Source organism: Leptopilina boulardi, unplaced genomic scaffold (assembly GCF_019393585.1).
Source record: "Leptopilina boulardi isolate dan_hultmark-lab unplaced genomic scaffold, ZJU_Lbou_2.1 LbouV2_316, whole genome shotgun sequence".
Taxonomy (NCBI): domain Eukaryota; kingdom Metazoa; phylum Arthropoda; class Insecta; order Hymenoptera; family Figitidae; genus Leptopilina; species Leptopilina boulardi.
Genome location: NW_026137881.1, coordinates 2,845,452 through 2,860,254, shown reverse-complemented (window position 1 = coordinate 2,860,254; position 14,803 = coordinate 2,845,452). Strand labels below are relative to the sequence as shown.

General features: G+C 27.0%; 2 protein-coding genes across 11 annotated transcripts in view; one reads left to right on the top strand and one right to left on the bottom strand.

Annotated features, from left to right (window-relative positions):
* The window catches only part of LOC127283992 (putative ankyrin repeat protein RF_0381), a 316,254-nt gene that overhangs the window by 116,641 nt on the left and 184,810 nt on the right, over positions 1 to 14,803 (bottom strand). For all 9 annotated transcript variants that reach the window (XR_007843415.1, XM_051309234.1, XM_051309225.1 and 6 more), the window contains one exon: positions 7,894 to 7,963. The gene's annotated coding sequence lies outside the window, so the exon portion shown is untranslated. The remainder of the gene's footprint in view (positions 1 to 7,893; positions 7,964 to 14,803) is intronic.
* Positions 1 to 14,803, top strand: part of LOC127284000 (diuretic hormone 44) — a 78,832-nt gene that overhangs the window by 57,436 nt on the left and 6,593 nt on the right. For both annotated transcript variants that reach the window (XM_051309248.1, XM_051309247.1), the window contains exon 2: positions 6,772 to 6,957. In XM_051309248.1, the coding sequence (XP_051165205.1) occupies positions 6,802 to 6,957 (156 nt within the window). In that variant the 5' untranslated portion in view covers positions 6,772 to 6,801. The remainder of the gene's footprint in view (positions 1 to 6,771; positions 6,958 to 14,803) is intronic.

Genomic DNA, 14,803 nt, shown 5'->3' with positions numbered 1-14,803 from the left:
TCGTTCATTAAATAAATTAGTAACCGTTTTAACTAATTCTCAGTCAAAAATGAATAATTGATACACTGAAAAAAAACTAGTAGGTTTTACTACTTTTTAACTACTCTGAGTAGTACAATAAGGTCCTCAACTGAATTTAAACGGTTCTATTAACTATATAAAAAAAGTTAAACCAATTAAAAATGTAATTGGTAGAATGACATTTTGTGATTGTATTAACTCAATTTAAAAATGTTAAAACAACTCAAGATCTAAGTAGTAGATTTTACTACTTAAAGTGGTTCAATAGGCTTTAAGAACATTTTTTTGGTATACATTTAATAAATATTTTGCAACTGAAACTGCTACTTTAAGTATAGTAAACTTTACTACTGAAAGTGGTTCAATAGGCTTTAAGAACATTTTTTTGTAGAATTAATAAATCTTTTGCAATTAAAACTACTAGTTTAAGTAGTAGATTTTACTACTTAAAATAGAAAAATAAAATTATTTTTTATTTATAATTGTTTATTATCAGTAGAATTGATTTTTTCATCCTCTCTCCTATACTGACGCTTATTTTATGCCCTAACGATTATGTACTTAACAGAGAAAATTTCTAACCGACGGGAATTGAACCCTCGACCCTAACGCTCGCTATCCGATACCTTAACCGTCCAATTGGTAATTTAACTATTTAAAATAGTCGTTTTTACTACTTTTATTAGTTGCTAGAACTATCCTTCTTAAGTTTTGAATTATAAATTTTTCATCTTTTAATTATATTATAAGTTGTTTAATTGCATAGTGCAGTAAAATCTACTCCTTAAAGTGATAGTTTTAATTGCAAAGGATTTTTTAATTCTACAACATAAATGTTCTTAAAGCCTATTGAACCACTTTAAGTAGAAAAAGCTACTACTGAAAGTAGTAGTTGTAATTAGAAACGATTTGTAAATATTACATCAAAAACGTTTTTCAAGCTTATTGAATTAATTAAAATAGTAAAAAATTTTAATCACAAAGGATTTGTTAATTCTACAACAAAAATGTTCTTAAAGCCTATTGAACCACTTAAAGTAGTAGTTTTAACTGGAAACGATTTGTAAATTCTACATCAAAAATCTTCTTTAAGTTTATCGTATTAATTAAAATAGTAAAAATCTACTACTTAAAGTCGTAGTTTTAATTACATACGAGTTGTTAATTCTACAACAAGAAATTTTATTAAAGCCTATAAAACCATAGAAATTAATAAAAAATTGACTACTCAAAAAGCAGTTATATTAATTAAAGAAAATAATTCCTTTTACTACATTTCATATAACTGGTGAATAGTAGTTGGATTTACTACTCTTCAAATTTTGAGTTGACTACAATTCCACTTGTTTTTACTACCTTAAGAAAGTTAATTTTACTATCGACCTGTAGTTGTACTTTAACTACATATTTACGTAAAATCAACTATTACTTATTAACTTCTTAAAAATAGTTACATTAACTACATGAACATGATTAAATTAACTAAAAAAGTAGTTATTTTAACGACTTTCTAGTCAACTACCATTGGATAGTTGAATTTCTCGGCAACATTTTTTTCAGTGTAGTAGAAAAACTACTAATTCATTTAGTAAGGCTAACTATTTCAATTACTAAACTTTAAGACATAAATTAATAGTTTTCTATTAACAATTATTCATTCTTGATAAAATCATTTCTTACAATAAGTATAGAAATAAAATTCACCTTTGAATTTATTTTCCTGCACTCTTGGCACAAAATTATCAGGAAGTGCAACGAGATGCGCCTTTTACCCTCAAGTTTATTAGCATTGTAATTTAACTGATTTCCGTTCAATTTACCGATTTATTGATTAATCGATTTTCCCTATATTCAAAATCATGTGTGTGTGTGTGTGTGGTTTTTTTAATTTTCATATAGACAATAATTTTGATATTCAATTTTTTTCTCTTGACCATCAGGGTTAAATTAATTAACGAACTCTCGTGGTGATCGAATTACAGTGTTTTACGTTCTCTATCAGTTGACTGCATAGTGATAAGCGTCAAATACAGGTTACCATCCGGTCTCTTGTAATTAATTTGTCTCTCTTTGACGTTAAAAAAAGAATCCTGAATATCCTTTTTTTTCTTCTCTTTTTACGTTGCATTTGAAAAAGAAAAGAGTCGCCTTCACGCGCGCTCAATTTAAATCTAATTTTGCAAAATGTCTCCTATATTCTTCAATTTATTTGTTCGCTTGGAAAATTTATTCACACGAATTGTTTAATCGTATACATTTAGTATTGAATTTTAACAATAAATCGAACATAGAAGTACTTTGACAAGTGAATGAAATTGAAAATCTTCTTTTAAATATATAGTATTAAACGAGGTATTAAAACGAAATTTATTATATTTTTATTTTATTAATATGTTATTATTAAATTAGCATTCGATATTTACATAATATTGTTTAATTCGAGTAAACAAAATATTTTTAAAAGAAATGTTTTCTTACTTCTGAAAAAGTTATTGGCATTTTTTTTTTTTTTTTTTTTTTTTTTTACACTTTTTAATATGAGATGGCCTCTTTATAAATAAAGACACTTAATAATTCGAAAGCATTGCTTTTAATGAAAGTTGCAGTATAAATTGTCTGACATTTCATTGTAAATGTCTAGGAACTTAAACTGGAAATGAGTATTCCATTTCCGAAGTTCGGCTTTAAAAGCCTTTGCGAACTACAAACTTAATCTTGAAGTGACGTTGTGAACTCGAGAGAGAAACGGAAGAAGCAACAGGCAATGAAACGTACAGTTTCCCTGAAAATACCAATTTAACAAAATAGAAAGAGCAGTTCAAGATTATATGCAAACTTGTTCTTAAAAAGTTGTCCAATTTTCCGAATATTTATTAGAATAAAAAACCTCCATTCAAATTAATTACAATCGTGTTCCGTTTATTGTAAACAAATAAAAATTTTATGAGAATAAAAAGTAATGCGCATTTAAAAAAAAATTTATGGTCAATTTTATTATTATGTTAAAATTAATGAATTTTAGATACATTAAAAAAAGATTTAACTTTAATAGTTTGTAAATTCTAAAGATAAAATATGAATAATAAAAATTGTTGTAAAAGGGTTAAAGGTCAGTTGTAATCCTTAAAGTACACACTTAACTTACGTTCGATACAAAAAATAAGTGATTTGTACTTCGTGATATACACGGAAAGAAATTTTCTGTAGAATTTACAGAAACTCCTGCGCCATCTACTGATGTTTCTCTAAATAGAGAAATATGTAGAATCATTGGCATTAAAATCTGTTAATTCTACAAGTTTGAGCTACAGTTCTTAAAAACTGTCGAGTGACCAAATTATGTATACTATATGGGGATAATATATATTTGGTAGAGTATTTCTTATAGGTTATATTCTCCTCCGAATACATTAAATTCGCGGAACATTATTGTATAAATTAGTATAACTTCTATGTAAATAAATTCATCCTTCAATAATTTTCTAACAATAAAAATGAGGAGCAAGTTTTCAAAACTTATGATAAATCCACTTTTTCTTATGTCGAGAAATTAAAACAAACGACTTTTCTCACTTAATCACTACAGTTAATTTTAAAATAAAAAATTTGTAATAATTTATTTCTATAATAATGTTTATATACTTAAGACGTTTCCTTTTTAATTAAACATTCTTGCCGACACTATGATAATAATAAAAACACTAAATTCGCCTTAACCTCTCGCACTCAATCGTACTCAGCCTTAGTCGAATCACTGCAATGTTTTCGCGCATGCGTTAAATCCTTACAGAAAATATCTGTAGAATTAACAGATTTAGGAACATGTAAAATCTCCAAATCGATGTTAAAGAATTACCAGAAAATTTTTTTCCGTGTATTTTGAAAGCTAATCTTTTGCTTAAAAAGTTGAAATTCAGTCAATTTTTTTTAACTATAGAAAATTAGGAAAAATATAGTTTTATTGATATAAAATTAATTGTCTTAAAAATATTTAAAAAGAAATGACATGTTTTCAAAGAAGGCCTCCAATTTTAAAAAATACATAAGCGATTTTTACTCAGTGTGTAATTTAAGGGTTAAGGTAATAGTTTTTGCGTAAAGACGGCTAGAAGTCTGCCCTCTAAATCTGAATTAGTCACTTTTGACTATAATTTAACATCGCTGATTTGTTTATTAAATTAATTTAGTAATCATTTTGACTAATTCTTAGTCATAAATCTAGTATAAGGTATGTAATCTAATGTATACGGAAGTTGGAGGTTGGTTGTAAAAAATTTCAAAATATTGAATAAATTATGAAAATTATCAAGTGTTTTATAATTATAATTGCTATTATCAATTGAATTAATCATTTCTGCAGTTGCAATAAAACTAACATATGGGGCATCTTACGTAAAGTGTAAAGTAATATTTTTCAATATTACTTTAAAATAATACAATTTTATAAAAAAATCCATTAAACGAGGGAAATTAGGTGCGGATTTTGTAGTAAAGTTAATGTCGTTTGACATCGTGGTATTCATTTTGAAAATTCGATTAATTTTAATTTCAAAAATTGAAGAACAAATTTTAAATCAATTTTTCCTATACTGAAAAAAATGTTGCCGAGAAATTTAACTACCATTGGGTAGTTGACTAGAAAGTAGTTAAAATAACTACTTTTTTAGTTAATTTAATCATGTTCATGTAGTTAATGTAACTATTTTTAAGAAGTTAATAAGTAATAGTTGATTTTACGTAAATATGTAGTTAAAGTACAACTACAGGTCGATAGTAAAATTAACATTCTTAAGGTAGTAAAAACAAGTGGAATTGTAGTCAACTCAAAATTTGAAGAGTAGTAAATCCAACTACTATTCACCAGTTATATGAAATGTAGTAAAAGGAATTATTTTCTTCCCAATGGGAAACTGCCACGAGTAACCATTGGCGTATTAATGGCCCAATGATGGGAGCCAATGAAAAAACCATTGGCACCCAATAATGGACCATTATTGGTAAAGTCATGGGCTGTCCACGCCGATGCCAATGATTGGCAACCATCATTGGCAAATTATTGGCAATCAATAATTAGCCAATATTAAAAATTTTAATAATAATTTAAAAAATCAATAATTTAAAAAAAAATTTATATTTTTATTATTTTTTAATAGTTATTATTATTATTATTTTATTTTTAATAATTAAATTAAAATAAAAAAATGGTCATCAAAGTATTAGTGAAACTATTTCTTCCAAAAAAGAGTTTGTCTCAAATCCAATTAATAGAAGAGACATCGGGCAGAAAAAAATTTCGACGAGAAAAAAATTTTAGATCACTGCTTATATACCAATCAAGTGGCATCTCAACTGCGAGAAACAGTGATGTTCGCCCTCCCTTTGCGGCGTTGAGTGAACTAAAGTCCAGAGCTGAGCCATCAGCGCAGCGCGGGAACATTTGAAAAATTTGATTTTATTAGATATTTTATTTTATTTTAAATATGACAAATAATTAACTTAATAAATAATTAATGTCATTAATAATTATTAATAACATAATGTCATACTTAATAATTCGTTAATTATTATAAAATAAAATATCTCATAAAATCAAATTTTTTAAATGTTCCCGCGCTGCGCTGATGGCTCAGCTCTGGACTTTAGTTCACTCAACGCCGCAAAGGGAGGGCGAACATCACTGTTTCTCGCAGTTGAGATGCCACTTGATTGGTATATAAGCAGTGATCTAAAATTTTTTTCTCGTCGAAATTTTTTTCTGCCCGATGTCTCTCCTATTAATTGGATTTGAGACAAACTCTTTTTTGGAAAAAATAGTTTCACTAATACTTTGATGACCATTTTTTTATTTTAATTTAATTATTAAAAATAAAATAATAATAATAATAACTATTAAAAAATAATAAAAATATAAATTTTTTTTAAATTATTGATTTTTTAAATTATTATTAAAATTTTTAATATTGGCTAATTATTGGTTGCCAATAATTTGCCAATGATGGTTGCCAATCATTGGCATCGGCGTGGACAGCCCATGACTTTACCAATAATGGTCCATTATTGGGTGCCATTATTGGAATTATATTGGCATCCCTGGCTCCCATTATTGGGCCATTAATACGCCAATGGTATTTTTCCCATTGGGTTTAATTAATATAACTGCTTTTTGAGTAGTCAATTTTTTATTAATTTCTATGGTTTTATAGGCTTTAATAAAATTTCTTGTTGTAGAATTAACAACTCGTCTGTAATTAAAACTACGACTTTAAGTAGTAGATTTTTACTATTTTAATTAATTCGATAAACTTAATGAAGATTTTTGATGTAGAATTTACAAATCGTTTCCAATTAAAACTACTACTTTAAGTGTAGTATGGCTGACAGATTTTTATTAATTGAAGTTAATTTTATTATTTTTTAACAAAAACACGGTCTAAAATCGTGCACGATTTGATTTGCCCTTTTTTGAGAGAATCAACCATAAATAAAATTTTTACGTTTTCCAAAACTCTTTGTTTGTTGTTAAAAATAATTGTTTATTACAAACATTAATTCATTACATTGATTAATTCCAACCTTATTGCTAATTTTAGGTCCACTTGAGAAATTCTAACCCTTAAGCAAAAACTATATATATTTAAAATTTATGTCTGATTTAATATTATGTATAATTTAAAATCAACTAAAATTTATGTTTAAATTAAATATTTTATTTACGTTAAATTGAAAAACTTTTTATATTTAATGTTTCAGCGAAATAGACGTATCACAGTAACCGAACACATGATGATTCTAATTGGTGTAATAGCAACAACCACCTTGATTAGTTTTACACGTTGTACGCCACTTTCCTACACAACCTTTCGAAGAAGAGATCTTCCAGTTTTGGATCGTCCCGAATTAGTGCTTCTTTTCGACACACGAGATTCTATATTGGAGGTATGAAATGTAACTTTACATTTCCAATAATATGATTAGCATAACCATAAAGGATCAAAATTCGAAAAAATCATTAAGAAAAAAGTTATGAGACGCATAAAAAAGCTCTAATATTAATTTGTTATAGAATTTTCATTTGGCAGAATTTCATTACCTAGAATTTATACCAATTTATATTTTTATTACTTTTTCTTTCAATGCATAGAAAATTGATGGGAAAACCAAATAATTTTGGTTAAATGAAACAAATTTTTGCATTGTATGAGCTAAATTACTTTTAAAATGAATAATCAGGTCCAAATTAATTTGAGATGACCTAAATTTTTTTAAAGGCTGTAAACATGTTGCAAGGGTTTTCTTTTTCTTAGTGTTCTTAAATGTTTTTAAATTATTATTTTTTTTCTCTTTGGTAAGCAATTTTTTTCACCTCTGCACTAGACAAACAATTGCTAACGACCAACTGCTTGTAATAAAAAGCACACAAAACAAAAAATTGCAGCAAAAATTTTGAAAAAGTAGTTTGTCGTGTCAATTTGCAATTTTGCCTGTAAGCAACATTGGGCCATTACAAATTTCTACTCGGGTTCAGTTTTCAAAATCAAGGAACTCATGCATGAGATAACAAAAAAATGTTCATGTTACCTGAAAGCATCACGGTTCCTAAAAGGATTAAACAAAATAATGACATCTAAATAAAAATGTTGTTTCCGTTAATTAACTAAATGAATTGTATGCTCACAATGGAATAATTCAAATTTTAATTAATATTTTTAAATGTATCAAACAAAATAGGTTAATTAAACTGTTTGGTTAAGTCAAATAAACTTTTTCTCTAAATGAAGTTTACTGAAATTCTAAGATTTGCTCGTTTCTTTTCTTTGTCTACCCAAGTTTTTATTGTAATATTTTTAAATTCTGTAATTTATAATTACATACCTTAATATATGCAGCAATTGGTCAAGTTCATCTTTTAAATCCTAAGAATGTGGATAAAATGTAGCAGCAACTGAAAAAAATTTTAACTTTAATTAATATACTTTTTAAATTTAAAGATATATATTTATAATTTCAACGAAAAAAAAGATAGTCTCACTATTAAAATATTAAATAGGACAACACACGGTGCGCCAAAAGGTGGTTTAAATAAAAATGAATTGGCACTTAAAAATTCTTTTTGATTATGATTCTTAGATGAATAACAAACATTTCTCAATAGTTTTTAAAATCAGTTTACTTGCCCGATTTAAATAAAATTGAGTTTTTATATAAAAACAGTGTTTTATGAGGAATCAGAATTTATTTAATCTAATAAATACTGTAATAAATGATAAAATAATTACTTATTTTCAATTTTACATATAAATAATTATATTGCTGTAGTGTGTGTGTCCAATTTTAAAAAATTAAATTATAATGTTAAAAGAACGATTTTAAGAGTGACAAAATTTATTTAAGAGAGTCGAATGGTCTCTGAAATTTTTTGGCAAGAAGAGACCTTTAATTATCGCTCTATAAAAACGGCACTTAACGTGAAAATGATAAACATTGATTTTAAAATACTTTCTTCTCGAAAGACAGACACTTTTTACAAAAGCAGCTAGAGATCGTTATCTTATATAAATTTACTAAATCCGAAAGATTATGCGAATCCATAAAAAAACACGATTGCAAAACGAAAAGTAATATAATGACAGGTACATTAGCTCCTGCCGCCGTTAGATGGCAGCAGCATGCAGGGCACTTAAAAATTCTTTTTGATTATGGTTCTAAGATGAATAAAAAACTTTTCTCAATAGGTTTTAAAATCAGCTTACGTGCCCAATTTAAAACAAATTGAGTTTTAAATATTTAAAAATAGTTTTTTTGTGAGGAACCAGAATTTATTTAATGTATACTTATATGCGTATAGATAATAGATGTTTTAGATTTGGGTTCATATAAATTTATTAACAATGAAGTTATTTTCTTGTTTTGTTTTTATATTTATGCATTAAGAGTGTCGAACGGTATCTGAAATTCTTTGGCAAGAAGAGAGCTTTAATTATCGCTCTGAACGTGAAATAGTATTGATTTTAAAATACTTTTTTCTCGAAACACGAACACTTTTAACAAAATCAGCCAAAATCCTCATCTTATAAATTTCCTAAATCCAAAAGACTGTACGAATCCATAGAAAAACAGGGTTGCAAAACAAAAAGTAGAAAAGTAATCTAATAACAGCTGCGACTTTGTGCGCCATGCATGCTGCTGCCATCTGACGGCGGCAGGAGGTAATGAACCTGTCATTATATTACTTTTCGTTTTGCAATCGTGTTTTTGTATGGATTCGCATAATCTTTCGGATTTAGGAAATTTATATAAGATAACGATCTCTAGCTGCTTTTGTAAAAAGTGTCTGTCTTTCGAGAAGAAAGTATTTTAAAATCAATGTTTATCATTTTCAGGTTTAGTGCCGTTTTTATAGAGCGATAATTAAAGGTCTCTTCTTGCCAAAAAATTTCGACTCTCTTAAATAAATTTTGTCACTCTTAAAATCGTTCTTTTAACATTATAATTTAATTTTTTAAAATTGGACACAAACACTACAGCAATATAATTATTTATATGTAAAATTGAAAATAAGTAATTATTTTATCATTTATTACAGTATTTATTAGATTAAATAAATTCTGATTCCCCATAAAACACTGTTTTTATATAAAAACTCAATTTTATTTAAATCGGGCACGTAAACTGATTTTAAAAACTATTGAGAAATGTTTGTTATTCATCTAAGAATCATAATCAAAAAGAATTTTTAAGTGACAATTCATTTTTATTTAAACCACTTTTTGGCGCACTGTGAACACCCTCGACACTCAAACTCAATGGTGAATAGTGACTTCTGCTCTCGTTCGATTCACTGGATGCTTTTAAATGAGCCAAAAGTTTTGAACGTTCAAATGAACGAAATGTTTTTTGCAACTTCTTTAAGTATGAATTTTATTACAAAATATTGTTTTAAATATCTAAAAAGAAGTTAATAATTTAATAATTGTTTAATTTATTGTTTTATTTTACATTGTCGTTATAATTTTTAATAATTTATAAATTAAAAAAAATATTTTGTTCATTTGAACGTTCAGAAATTTTGGCTCATGCTTTTGAAGGTCGCATGAAACAACAACAAGTGGAATGAATGAAAGTACATTTGAACTAACTATATTATCGTCTATAGAGGTTATTGTTATCCTATCAGAAACTTAACTTTCACTTTATGAATTTAATGAAATTAATTAAATCCAATTGAATTAAAGAAAAAATCACCTGAGATCATGTGTTCTATAAATATCGAAAAGATTCTAAAAATTTTCTTTCAAGAAAAATGATTTTTACAATTTTGATATATGATAAACGTCAATATATCGTAAAGAAATGTAAAAATTATTATAACACTTGACGCAAAATGTTCGTACATATATGAGCGTGAAATATTCTATTTCATCGGGTATTGGCTCTATAAAGTAAAAATATCTCTGTCAGGGAAGCAATGCACACAATTGGAAAAGAAACGAGAGCAGTAAATGGATCTTTGAATCCTACGCTTGATGCATAAACGACATCATTTCATCTTATATTGCTGACATTCTCTATAACTCTATAGAAGAGAGTGCAATGCTTACTAAATTAAAAAAAAAAGAAAGAAATTTAATTAGGACTATTTCATTTAATTCTTTATTGCAGCTCATTAAATAAATTACAGTATTTCTAGAAGCTTTGAAATTAAGTAGTTCTTAAGGGTTTTTGGTTGTACTTGGTTAGTCTAACTGTGACGCGCTCTGAAGAAATGGAAGAAGCAAACGAATTATTTATTATATTTACGACAGTTTTAAATTGATTAAAATATCCATTTTATTTATCTAAAATGAAAATCAGTTTTTATTGAATATTTTAAATGTAATAAATACTCCAAACATGAACATTTTTACTTAAAACTTTCAAAATACAACGTATAATTTTTTACATTTTAGATATCTTTCTTCAGGGCCCGTCACAAAGAATTGCCAATGACTGTATATAAACGCAACTGCGCATGCGCCATGATAATTCTCCCATTGGCAAAAAAAAGCGCGCTTATATGAAATGCTTTATTATAAGAAACTGTTAAGAAAGCAATTTAAAAACATTTTCACTGTTGAATTGATTTTTTTTTGGTTAATTATAATGTTTTCTAACCAATATTAATTTTCTTAACGTAGTTAAGTTATTAAATATTTATTTCATATATATATATATATATATTAGTCAAGGAATTAATTATTTTGAAAATTTTTTATTTTCAATGTAATTTTAATTAAAGCTTTTTTCAAATTGCTTTTATATAAAAGAAACTTTTAGATAAATGAAATCGATTCAACTATATATATATATAAAGAATGCTATAAACGTTATTCAGATTAAAAGTTCATTTACTTAATTTTAACCTTTTAAGGAAGAGATGAATATTGTATATATAGTATGTAGTTGGAGGGTAAATTAAAGTAACAACCTGAACAAGATATTAATTTCTCTCGAATAAAATTCTTTATAGTAGAAAAGCTTTAATGAAATCAGGTCATACTATTGGAAAATAATTCTTGCATAAAATCTGCAAATACAATTTGTTATCCAACTTTCTATTGTACCAGCTTTAAATGAAAAATCATTAATCTCAAAAAATTTCAATTTAGAATAGTCATATATGAATATCGTATATATATATATATTTTTTTTTTAAGTTCAAATTATACCCGAGGGCATTTAGATTATTAAAATCGTAATCGAGGGAGTACTAACTTTTTATGAAACCATAGTCATAATTAAATATCCTCATAAGACCAGTGTAAAGAATAATCAATACTGGTATTTTGTTCTTTTTTTATTTTCTTATATATATTTTGAAGAAAATGTAAGATAAGTTTATTTGCGGGTTTATTTAACAATAATAATAATAATAATAGTGAAATCCAATTTAGAAAACAGTTGTTAACTCCATTAAAAACAAGAAAATTTTCAAAAAAAGAATAAGAATTTTTTTTAAACTTTTTTAAAGTTTGAAAAAGTTTGAAAAAGTTTAAAATATAATCGTGGACTCGTTTCTAATATAAAGTTTAAAATTTCTGATGTACAATCATAATTTTGTTCTCTTGAGGAAATAAAATTTTCCATTTTATTGTTTTCTTTTTTTTTTATTTTAATTACATTGTTTAGTATAGTGGAAGAGAATTAAGAAAAAATAGATGATAAATTTTTTTGAATCGCATATATGCATGAGGTTAAAAAATGCGCATATAAAATTGAAGAAAATTTGATCAGTGATATGCAATTGATCAAATGCGAAGCGAAACGTGTGAATAAAATATTTCGAAAAATATTTTTCAAGCTATAGAAACAAATTAATTTTTATTATACATGTTTCTTCTAGAATTTTATTGAAAAATAATTTTATTTTGAATAATATACATATAATTCATTTTAGAAATTTTTTTTTTGTTAAGTTATTTTCAAAAAAATTTTTATAATTAGAAAAAAACTTAATTATTTCAGTTCTTTTCAAAAATAGAAAAAAAATAGTATTCTAAAACTAAAATCCTGAGAGTAATAAAAAGAACACTTCTCTTTCATTTTCATCAAATTAAAGCTATTATCGCATAGGAAAAAAGAGTTCACAAAAGCATTCTAGAGTACTTAATATTTTTCTTTGTAAAATGTAAATTGTAATTTTAATTTGAAATCATTTATATAGGTATAGAAATATTCTTTGGGTCTTTTTTCCTCTCGGAAAATGACCCCACTATGTAAAAATCAGTTTCTCTAATTTAAAAAAAAATCACTATTTATGTAATAGGAAAAATTCTATTAAAATACAAAATAATTATACATATTTCGAAAAAGAACAATAACTGAAAATTGCATTTTCATACACGGAACTCACGTTTATATAAAGTAAATATTTTGATATCAAAATTTATTTGAGATATCAAATCGAAATTAATTTACTTTCATCATGAGTTTTATTCTGAGTAAATATTAATAATCAAAATCGAGAACTTCTATAAACATATCTGTTTAGCTTTCAGAAAGTAATATATAAAAGGAAATACGCCTACCTAATCAATTTTAATAAAATAAAAGACAAACTATTTATGTTATTTCACAAACCATATATAGAAATAGACAAATTAATCTTTTTTTTTAGATAAAAGGGAAAATTTCTCAATGGATCTAACTGAAAATAAATTTAAGATTGGAATGCAATTTGCCCATAATTTAGTACTAGGGTTAAGTACTTCATTCATCGATTACACAGCCCCACAAAAAAAAAAGTGTCGTGCGCGGAAGACCAGACTAGTCATTTCCCATGTATTTTGACGCGCTGAACACGAATCCGAAGTCCGTTTTGCTCCATCACGTCAGGATTTTTTTCTAACCTCCAAAAACCTGTCGGATTTTGAGAGGTAGGCTATTTTTTTAAAAAATTGATGGATTTACTTCAAAACTTGTATCTAGGGGTTTTTTGGGTCGCTGATGAAGAATTTGAAGTTAGATTTTCAAAATTCAAAATGGCGGCTCCAATATGGCGGACGAATTTTGTAAAAATTGATGGATTTACTTCAAACTTGGTATCTAGGGGTTTTTTGGGTCGCTGATTACGAATCTGAAGTTAGATTTTCAAAATTTAAAATGGCGGCTCCAATATGGCGGACGATATCGACCCTTCAAAGGTGATAATTCCGCCCTTACACACGAAACTAGGAGCAATTAAACAGTTTGTCAAAGCCTTAGATAAAAAAGGAAACTGTTTCAAATACCTGGAACAAAAGTTTCCAGAAATCTCTGATGCGAAACTAAAAGAAGGGGTTTTCGACGGACCACGTATTCGCAAATTGTTAAAAGATGAGCAATTTATCACCAAGATGAATGAAAAGGAGAAAGCCGCATGGCTTAGTTTCAAAGCAGTTGTCGAAAATTTTCTGGGTAATCACAAGAGTGAAAATTGGGAGCAAATAGTTAGTGATATGATTAAAAACTTTGGTAAGTTAGGATGCTTAATGAGCATAAAGTTGCATTACTTAGACTCGCATCGGGATCAATTCCCTGAAAATTTGGGAGATTACAGTGAAGAACAAGGAGAACGATTCTATCAAGATCTGAAAGAATGTGAGCGTCGTTATCAAGGAAGATGGGATGTAAATATGATGGCCGACTACTGTTGGATGCTGAAAAGGGATATTGTACCTGGAGGCACCAATTTGAAAAGAAAACCATTACACAGATCCTTTGAGGACAAAAGAGTGCGCTACCATAAAAAGACGTAAATACCTTACTTATGTATATAAGAATTTCCATTTCTAGTTTTGAAAATCTAACTTCAGATTCGTAATCAGCGACCCAAAAAACTCCTAGATACCAAGTTTGAAGTAAATCCATCAATTTTTACAAAATTCGTCCGCCATATTGGAGCCGCCATTTTGAATTTTGAAAATCTAACTTCAAATTCTTCATCAGCGACCCAAAAAACCCCTAGATACAAGTTTTGAAGTAAATCCATCAATTTTTTAAAAAAATAGCCTACCTCTCAAAATCCGACAGGTTTTTGGAGGTTAGAAAAAAATCCTGACGTGATGGAGCAAAACGGACTTCGGATTCGTGTTCAGCGCGTCAAAATACATGGGAAATGACTAGTCTGGTCTTCCGCGCACGACACTTTTTTTTGTGGGGCTGTGTTATTATTATTTGTGATCTGGACAGTTAAAAGGGACCTTTTGTCCGAAAAAATCGATTTTTTATTGATTGGTGTTTCTGATAGAGAAAACATTTTTCTATC